Below are 10649 nucleotides of genomic sequence, written 5' to 3'. Positions count from 1 at the left end.
CCTCCCTCCCTCCCTCCCACCTACCACCTTACCTTCATCCCCAAAGTAGAGCACACCAACTCAATAATGGAGCTGAGCTGGTTGCTATGGAAATACATGGCAACCAGTAATAGCATCTCTCCAAAAGAAGCAGATACGCCTGCAGCACTGTAAGGAGGAGGACACACATATGCATGCGAGGCAAGTGAGCAAATGTACTTGGACTTGTCGTTAATCCTGCATCTTACAGGACAGAATTTAATAAACTGATTATAATAGTTGCATCATCACACACACACACACACACACCTTCATCAGCCTGTGTCCCTTTAGTCACTCCTTAAGACACTTAAGACTGAGGATTTATGCTTTATGGAGTACAGCCACAAACAGACACACATGAATAAAATATATAAAATATCATAAAATAAGGAGTTTTGTCAAAATAATTATCATGTCCTCATTATATATATATCAGTTGTGTTTTATGATTTTAAAACAGCTTAACAAGTTAGTAAACTATTTCATAAAGAGCAGTTTAATGCGAACCCAGACACACCTTCTAGTAATTCTAAGAGAGCTACTGCTTTTGTGACTGCTACATATCTATCAGCGTTAATACCTTCAAATTACATGCTGTAGTCAAGACTAACATTACAGTTAGAAGTGGGAGATGCATACACAATTTATACTGTGATAATTATCACAGCAATATTTAATTATTCATATTTTACAATATTATATTTCAAATCACCTACTAAAAAGTTGTGTCAGAGTAAAATGGAATGAACATGAACTGCAAAAAACTGTTGTACATAGTCAAAATGGTCAATAATGTCCCATTATCATAAATAGATAGATAAAGAGATTTTTCTCACCTCTCAAAGTATTCCTCCTCTTTGATCATCCAGCTGAGCCACATGACCATCAGCTGTTCTTGCTCTGGAGTGCTGGACACAGACACACACACAGAGGATAATTCTCATACTCCATACAACAAAGGACAATATTAAATGTCTAAAGATAGAGAAGACTTCCGGCAGCATGCATTGGCAGAAAACCAACTCAAGACCAATGTTAGCTGAACAGGGTTTGTGATCCCAACCTATTTGTGTTTGCCGAATAAAACAAAAACTTGTAGAAGTAGGAGTTAATAAGAGCAGCTTTATGTACCTGACCAAAGTAGGGAAGGCCAGCAGCTTGCAAAAGGACAGAGAGACAAAGCGAACCCCGGCAGGAGTTGCCGGGGGCCGGCTGGTCATCAACTGCAAGAGCTGCTCCGCCTCTTCATCTGTAGGTCTGTAGAATGACAACATTGAGTATATAGTCTCTGATACATAAACTTTTCAAAATGTAACCAGTACTTTTACAAATGCATTGTGGAACATTTTTAATATTTATACTGGACAAAATATCAAATTCTGAGTTAAAAACAACAGGCAAAATTAAGTTCACAGAAGTTTTAAAAAGCAGGAGCCCTTCTGCATCCTCTTTGCCCTACCTGAGGCCTGCGATTCCCATGAGGGCACAGTACAGTCGGAGCAGAGCGCTGGCCTTCACCACGAACTCCTCTCTGAGGCCAGAGTACCCTGAGGCACCCTCCTCTTCCATATCACCGTCATTGGGCACGTGGGTACTGCGTGAGCGTGGCAGGATGGCGACCAGCTCCAGCAGCAGCTGTCTGCGCATCTGCCACAGCACCGAGCTGCTTTCTCTCTTGCGCTGGCAGTGCAAAGAGAAAGAGAGGGAAAAGCATGAGTCATTAGGGCTCCAACCAGTGAATGTTTTTTGCACTATAAATGACAAAAACAAATTGCAGACAATGCAGAAAGTGAGGACATTTCGGCCGGTTCCTTTGTACTTTAAAAGTCTGTCTGAAGGTTAAGATGTATAGAATAAGGTTTAGGTAAGGGTTAGGGGCTACGGAATGCATTCTCTCAGTGAGGGTCCTCACAAGTATAGAAATACAAACGTGTGTGAGAAAGTGTCACAGTTTTTACACTCAGGATAATTACATTACATGCACATTAGAATCCTGACCATGGTGATGTTACTCCTACTACCGCAGAACCAGAACATGTTAACGTCTTATTCTGAATATCTAATTAAAGTTAAATCATTATTTGTCTAAGCGTGACCTAGTTTAACTTAATTTAGCCTCATTTTATCCAGTAGACTCAGAAGAAGTGTTTAAGTTAACACAGTGAGACTACTGTAACATGCTCTGTGAGTACACACAGAGTACTTTTGCCTCACTGTCCTCTGCCCCACATGATACAAGATACCCAAGTGGATCCTATTGAATTACAGTCCTCTCTATGTAAACGTACTCAAACTACCTCTGTTTTGGGTCTACTTGAACAAACTGGAGTGTTTGTGTAATTAAACAACTGTGAATGAAACACAGAATAAACCCTGGCCCCTCACCTGTTGTCCATTGCGAATAAACATGCTGAACCAGGTACGGACTTTGCTATTGGTACCCAGTAGAAGACCGCTGACATAAGAGACTAGGGGACTGACTGCCTCATCTGCTGTATCTGGTTTATAGTCCAGAGTCAGAGCCACACCAAGACCAGGCAGGTGACACTCCTCCACCTGAGTATAAACAGAATAAACACAGTAAATTAGATTATTATATTAGTTATTCATACTGATGACACAAGTTTTGTTGGGAAAAAAAGAAGACCCCAATGAAAATTGGTGGTATCCATGTGTCATTCATTATGTCTCCTATTTTTGAATAGAAGTACGTCACATTTTATTATTTAAAAGCCCATAATGATGTACTTATTATTTTGTCTGTCCAACAGTTAAAAACCTCAAAATATTCAATTCCAAACTCTGGAGAAGCAAATAGTTTGGTTTTTGGTTGGAAAATTACTGAAACAACTAATTGATTATCAAAATAGAAGCTGATTAGTTTGTGGTTGATCAACTAATCATTTAAGCTCTGCTGTACATCATTTATTTGACTGGTCTCAGGACTTTTTCTGGTACGAGTACGAGTCCTGATGGATCCTTCAGCAAAGCTATGAATTTCTACTACCTGCTTGGACCTCGTTCAATAACTGACCTGGTGCTGTAACCTTGAGAGTAGGGGGGAAGCAAGAAGACAAATTTCTCCCTTCAGGGATAGTATCACAAACTGTATCACAACATAAATCAGTAAAGACAGATCTTCTGTGTTTTTAACCCTTTATGAAGTCTTTGTGTGAAGTAAAATGTCCCTGGCAAAAGAGAACCTATCACTGATCCATTTTTATTTGGTGTAGAGCTGCAACTAAATATTATTTGCATTATCAATTAATCTGCAGATTATTTTCTTGATTAATCAACTAGTTGGTTGGTCTATAAAATGCCTTTTAATTTCCTAAAGCCCAACATAAAGTCTTTCATTGTCCCAATAGTTAAAAACCCAAATATATTCAATTTACTATTACAGACAAATACCAGATCATCATAGAACCAGAGCATATTTGGCATATTTGCTTGAAAAAAGTCTGAAACAATTTGATTCAGCATTGCCATCAATCAATTTCCTGTTGATTAACAAAGCTGTTTAACAGAGGGCATGTAACACAACTGACTGTATCAAATACATTTTGATTCAAACATTTAGGTATACATAGTTATTATAAAAAATATCAATTATTAAAGCCATTTTGTTTAACATTTGACAATTCACGACCATGGCATTTTAAAGAAGGTGTAGATTGGATAAGGGACAACTGTAAGGCTTCTTTAAACTTCTGTTAAGAGAAACTGTAAAATCATTTAAGACATGGTTACAGTAAATATTTATGTTGAGTCACACATCATTTTTTATGCAACTATCTTTCCGCAAATTGTATTCATTTACACAACCATTTTCATAATACAATCAAATCACACGAACTGACAAGATAAACTACAGAAATTAGTTTACACATGCATAATTCATGTGCATAAATCCAGGATAGCACACAGCAGTATATAGCAGCTGTGATGGATTCTCTCATTTGAAATAGATACACTTTGGGAGGTTATGGATGAAGTGTGATTCTGCTGTTAGTTTGGAGTCCTGTGATTGTATTAATAGTGTAACTGACCACCATAGCTCTGATGTTGAGGGCCTGTGAGGGGTTCATCTGACATAGCTGCCTGAGGGCTTCAGTCCTGCGTCGACCACCCACACTCTCCTCATCCTGACGCTCTCCATTCTTGATCAAACCTCTACAAACTGCAAAGAAACATGCATATTTAAGTCAACACGCAGCTTATAACCCTTTTAGAAAAACAACATTTAGACTGCTAAATTTCCTGAGATTTTACATTTTGATGCAGTGAATCAAGTGACATTATCATTTCTCCTGTGTCATGGCCAAGACATGTTCCTCCAATAAACTGTAGAATCATGACTCATTTATTTGCCTGTAAATAAGATTTAACAGCCATCAGGAGACACCATTTCCACAGCCTTATCTTCTTTGTACTTTTCCACAGCTGACGGTTTAAAAGGCAAAATGTTTATGGTTGGCTGAGATTATGACATCCAGTGAAATGATATCTGTTTCCATCTTACTTCTGGATAATTTCATATGCCATAAAAGAGCCAGTCGAGTTAGGTCTGGTTACCAGCTCATGTTCAAACATTACAGACCTTGATGCTTCTAGACAGAGCCATTTCCCACATGTCACCCTTAGATCAATTCATTTCACTTTCAATTCAATAAAACAAGGTCTTTTCTTGCAACAAAGCCAAAGGGATTCCTTGATGTTGACTGCACAAGAGTTCCTGACTTAGCCCCCCTTAACCATCTCTCAAAGCACACACAGCACACTAGGTCAGACAGAGCGAGACAATAATGTTGATCATCAATCAAAGAACAAATAGATAGACCCATGGCATGGCTACAGCTAGAGGGGAAACAGCCAAACTCAGAAAGAAAACATACAATGGTAACTAAATAGCAAACTGCCTATAATTATATCGAAGCTACCACAGAAAGCTTCTATGGCAACAGAAAGTAAAGCCCTATGTCTGCCCAAGCAGGTACACTCACTAACCATATGAAGCTAGTGCTGGCAATTAACCAGCCTCTCTTTCTCACATTATCGGCTGACAGCATGTGCAGTGTTATGAAACAGATGAATTACCTTCATTGAAGCTGTCCGGGACATTGGCAACCAACAGACACAAAAACCAGTCTCCGTTGCGGACATGAAGCAAAGCCTCGGCCACATCCACAATGGGCAGCAAGGAAGGCAGCTCTAAGGAAAAGAAATAAACACACATTCTAACTATTGGGCAACTGCAGAGCACATTATCACTGAAGTGGATTATTTTTAGGCTCACTTTGCAGAAATACTAGGTAGTTTTTCTCACTATAACCAAGCTGTCGATTTTCTTCCAATTTAATATATTTATGATCTGGCACATTGCTGTTGAATGACAGGCCCGACCACACAAAGATGATACCATGCAAAAGGAGATACAGTATCACCTTACCTTTGAAAATTCATGTTTCTGTGTTTCTATGTTTCTATAGCCTCATTTTGTGCCTGATGAATTTAGCATCACGTCACAAACTTTCATATATGATCTAATCTTATTGAGGGTATTCTGAATCCTCCAATTCTCATTCTTGCATTGTATTCAACACCATCCCACTTCCACAGCAACTCTAGGTAAAACTATTCAGAAGATGAAAGGAATTGGTTACCTGCTTGTAAAATGCAGAGGACATCAGCAACCTCTTCCAAGTAAACAGGGCTTTCAAAGAGTTCAGAGGACTTTAAGAAAAACTCTCCATTTGAGTCTGCCACCTGAAAACAACAAGGGAAACAGTCTGTGTCGAGCAATTATCCAAGTCATCCTATTAGGCGAAGATGAAAGTACTGAAGGACAATTGCAGTACAGAGAAATATATAATTTGTAAGTCAATGTGAGAGCAGCTGCCAGACATTTGGGAGTAATTTCTGATGCCAACTTAGACTGAAATGAACAATTAAAGGACGCTGTGCAATCTTGTTTCTTACATCCGAAACCCATTTCCACAAGCAAGATATTTTTAATCAACCAGTACTTTGTACTAAGTTATTCATACTTTAATTTCTTTAGATGTAGTCGACTGTCTCACTATAGTCAAGCATAAAATATGTCTCTTCCACATTTCTATATTACACAAAATGCAGCAACTCAGACTTGGGACGCTAATATCATCAGAATCCCAAATTTCTGCACCGACTTCTTGGAAATCAGCTCTTCAGGTAGTTTACAGTGGCATAAGTATCATCTTTCACATTAATTGTTCGCAACCTTTATAAATGTAATTCTTAAGAACTCATTTACATTTACATCATTAACCACATGTTCTTGCCTTTTCTTGTTATGGTCAATCTTGTTGCTGCCCATTTCAAAAGAACAATACTTGCAAACTAAGATTATTCATGTCCTTTGATTTACTGAATTACGTGAGGACCTCTGACTGTACCTTATTCATGATGGCCAACAGTTCACTGAGGGTCAGACGGAGTCTCCTGAGGGGATCACTGTGTTCAAACTCCAGGGTCAGCCCATGCTGCAGCTGTGACACCAGGATGCTTTCTCCATTAGAGCCACCTGCCTTGTGCCTGGCAGAAGAGATGTGCCATCTCATTACATCGTGTACAGTTTTTATGAAGAAAGCAATGCATGTATGAAAAAGAGGCAGTTCATTGTCATCGTTACCAGGCTGTAGCAATAATCATATTACCATGTGTAAGTCATCTATACCTAAGCTGCTGCTCCTTTCGTGCATCCTGCTCCAGGGCGTGGAAGTCAACGGACAAAAGCGCTACAATGGAGTTGACAGCTTCCACTCCAGAGAGCAGGCGGAGAATAAGCTTCTTGTCCTGTGCCCAGGACTGGCTCTGATCAGCTGGGGCACATAAAGCCATCCTCACCAGGCAGGGCAGCAGCAGCCTCAGCTCTGGGTCACTTAGGGCAGCCAGGCGCACCACATCCACCTTCTGCATGGCTTCAAAAGCATAGGAGCTGACAAACTGCAGCCCTGCACTGTCTGCCATCTCTCTGCAACTACACCTTGCGGGAACAGGCAAAACAGACTATTTAAAGGGCGGAATATGAAGCAAATAAAGTGGACAGTCTTATAGTCGGTGCATCTTGTGGGGCATGAGCACATGCACTGGTTCTAAAGGGTTTACAAACACTACAGAAACTCTATGAAACTATACAAAGCCAAGTAGAATTCAGCTGCCAGAAGAAGCACGAGTTAGTCACTAGGTGGCAATTCATTCATTTCTCGTTTTAATAACGTTAGTAAATGTTTGGCTCACGAGTAGTGTGCTTTTCGGTTAATGTTTCTAGAGGTTTGGTTATTCCGTTGCTACAAAATAATGTAAGCGTAGTTATTATCCTGATACCGTCGCTAACCAAACAAGGTAAAAGCTGGCTTTAGCGGATAACTAGCTAACGCTTGTGTTAGTGGTGCTAATGCTAGCTAATACTGTCGAGATTAGTTAACTTTAACAAACATGGAACTTGCTTAACTAAAGTCAAAATATGAGCTACATAGATTCACGATTAGCACTCTGAAAGGTTTAATATATGTATTTTAGAGCACATGCAAAATGTAAGACACAACTCTAACTATGCATCGTATTAGCACTAGCTGCAGTAGCTAACACTCATTCACTAGCCCCCACTGCTTTTGGAACGACTTTTAGCATGCTAGGCTAACTTGTCAGACAATAATACTCGCATGTATGGTCTGGTCCATTCAACGTAGTACAGTTTATTCGACAAGAATCATCTTACCTCACTTATTAGGCTGATATATCGTCTTTTCAAAGAGAAATGTCACCCTGGAGGCCCTCAGACCTCGGACTCGGTTGTGTACCGTCAGCCTCTAGCGCTATCGGGTAGTCCTAGCAGCCAATGACAGAGAGTGAAGCTTGTCCTAGCTGATGCCGGTAGGTTTATGGAAATGTATTTGTATTATTTTTTTTAACGCCCTGTCTATTATGGTTTCCGCATATCCATTTGGCTGTTACCTTTATCTACAGTGGTTACCATGTCAGTGTGACAGTGAGGGAGATGGTGTAGTCAGCAGCGTGTAGTAGCGCTGACAGCGGAGGCAGTACCAGACTCCAGTCCTGCCCTGCCTGCAGGCAGTGGGGTGAGAGACGCGGGCTGGGCTATTGACACATGATGTGCTCTGTGATATGGTGGTAATCCACCGCGGTGGCTCCAGTATAGATATTTTTTATGTTGTCCGGCTCCTTAGATAGGGGAACAGCTTGACACCACGACTCTGTATGGGGAGCTTGCTGAAAGAGTTTACCTGATGAATACACCTGGAATAAAAACGCGAGTGTGTGAAGTTGCCACCCATTCATGAACTATTTCTGCATCAACAATATTGCATGGTAAATAGACAATGTAGTTTCCCATCTTTGCTCCAGGCTATTGAGGCAGACAGACCTGTTATTTAAATCTTACTAAGCTACAGAAAAGAATATATTTGTTTAACATGATAAACAAGTCATTATCAATGTGTAGCCATATAAATGAAGACACATTAAGATGTGATGTAGCATTGCATCCTTAGGTTTTATAGTTATATTGAAGGCCATAACCAAACAAACATGCCAAGTGCCTGTTGATCTGTAACTCTATAGATATTTTTTTCTCTTAAATGCTGCAGACTTTTACTTACCCAGTCACTGACATGTTGTCAGTGTAGATTCCACTTCATTTTGCAAGGGCACATTGACAGCACTTGCTGAGGGATGAAGGCAAACATAGCAGGACCTTTGTGTATTCAAAGGCTGCTGACAGCAAGGAAAAATGCAGTAAATTCTCAAAAGAAAGAATTGCCAGCTGATATTACACCACTCGGGGCAACTCAGCAATTTACAAGTAAGATATCTGACTCAAATTATTATGCAGGGTTATCCAATGCCTTTCCCACTTGTGAATTGAGTGTGGTAACAAAGCTTGCAGACCTACTGTACAGTATAGGCAGATGATTACTGCAAACAACCATGATTCCCCAAAAAGAAAACATGGCACTGCACTGAAAATTAATTTTTAGGGTTTTATTAAATATTGAATGTATTTATCTACACTCAAAAGAAGACCACATACATTTTGATGGTCAAAATTTCAAGCCAACAAATATTGGCAAATATGCAAGGTAAAGAGCAATACCAATGGATTTTCAATATTCAAAGCAGTTTCCCTCTGAACAGGAGAAATCCAGATAGCAGATCTTCCTTTGTGCACAAACACTGCATATCCACTGGGCAGCCATCCGTAGCTGGTTAAAGTTCATTTACACCACACATTTACTTTCACACTGAAGTAAAATGGGATTGGTCTAAATGTATCCATAACCAATCAGAAGTTGTGCCAAGAGACAGACCTTAGCCAATCAGTGAGGAGAGGTGTAGTAAACTATAGGGATGTGCTGAAAAGGACACTGCATGTCTGCCATTAGGACAACTGTTCTCACATTCTAGCTCTCATTTTATTTCTCCCCGACAAAAAAAAAAGGTCAAACCTGAAGTCAGCTACCTCTAAGAGATGCCAATAGTTCTCCTTCCACTCCACCACTGGTGTCCTTATCCAATTGCACATCACAGTCCCCCTCCCCAAAAGCAATAAACACAAGCACAGGAAAATAAGTTGACGCACTTTATTCCTAAAACAGAAGCCACACCACCAATTGCTGGCATGGCATTCATATATAATTATTTATATATATTGCCATTTGGTTTTGTGTCTAAATGTGTGGTATAAAATACTATATACAACAATGTACCTCTTTATTTGAACACAGTGAAGTTCATTGCTGTACAAGTCCTCTGTAGCTACAGCTTTGCTGTAAGTCCTTCATGCTCAAAGGCATGAAACATAATTCTCCACTCTAATTCTTCTGTACATTGTGACAATACAAATATTCTGTCTCCATTACAAAAAATAATACTCTAAAAGCAACCTACTGGGACTTTGATTCATTTTTATGGGATTTTCCTGGTTGTTTTTTTAATTAAGACGATTACATATATCTTAGACCAATTGCTTTAAAGCAGGAAGGTGATATAAACCTTCTCCATTTTTTATATATAAAAGAGGTTAAGAAATAGGACAAATTATACATTTAAAAACTTACAATAAATAAGATAGATGCAGGCATTTCATTTGGATACTATTTTATCCAAAGGAATAAAAAGGAATTTCAGGTCTTAAAACCATAGATCCATTCTTGAGTTTTTTCTTTGATCAAATATGTCCCTTTTCTTCCAATAACTTTACAGATAGACTTGTCTCTCTGATACAGATTGCCAGTGACTGTGCTGCCATGCTATATATCATGACAACCAATCTGTCAGTCATTCTCTCACGTTCATTAATTCTTCTTTCTTTATTCCCTTGTCTCTATGTGCATGTCTCTGAATCACAGGGACAGGACTGTCTCAACCAGTAACAGCCACGGGAGACAGGACCGCCTCAGCTTAGAACAGCCGTTTAATCCCATCTTGTTGCCGGATCCAGCTCCGTACTCTGGTCTGCTTCTGGTTTTCTTCAGTCTTGATGAAACCCCCCCTTGGAGTTGTCACGTTCCTCTTCTCTGAAATGTTTCCCCTACACCCCCCCCACCCCCCCTGTAAATCTTTGTTAC

General features: G+C 39.7%; 1 protein-coding gene across 2 annotated transcripts in view; it reads right to left on the bottom strand.

Annotated features, from left to right (window-relative positions):
• ints2 (integrator complex subunit 2) overlaps nt 1–8113 on the bottom strand; it is an 18671-nt gene extending 10558 nt beyond the window's left edge. Inside the window, exons 1-11 of one of the 2 annotated variants that reach the window (XM_035667073.1) lie at nt 7781–8113; nt 6737–7045; nt 6456–6594; nt 5685–5787; nt 5119–5232; nt 4071–4201; nt 2407–2577; nt 1481–1701; nt 1153–1278; nt 858–929; nt 33–147 (exon numbers count right to left, since the gene is read on the bottom strand). In XM_035667073.1, the coding sequence (XP_035522966.1) occupies nt 33–147; nt 858–929; nt 1153–1278; nt 1481–1701; nt 2407–2577; nt 4071–4201; nt 5119–5232; nt 5685–5787; nt 6456–6594; nt 6737–7029 (1485 nt within the window). In that variant the 5' untranslated portion in view covers nt 7030–7045; nt 7781–8113. The remainder of the gene's footprint in view (nt 1–32; nt 148–857; nt 930–1152; nt 1279–1480; nt 1702–2406; nt 2578–4070; nt 4202–5118; nt 5233–5684; nt 5788–6455; nt 6595–6736; nt 7046–7780) is intronic. The other variant, XM_035667074.1, reaches the window with a different exon arrangement.
• Nucleotides 8114–10649: the final 2536 nt, after the last annotated feature.

The sequence above is a fragment of the Morone saxatilis genome, unplaced genomic scaffold (genome assembly GCF_004916995.1).
Source record: "Morone saxatilis isolate NCDOM2014 unplaced genomic scaffold, NCSU_SB_2.0 Contig20, whole genome shotgun sequence".
In the NCBI taxonomy this organism is placed as follows: Eukaryota; Metazoa; Chordata; class Actinopteri; family Moronidae; genus Morone; species Morone saxatilis.
Note: the sequence above shows the minus strand (reverse complement) of the source record. Positions and strands in the feature narration are given on the sequence as shown.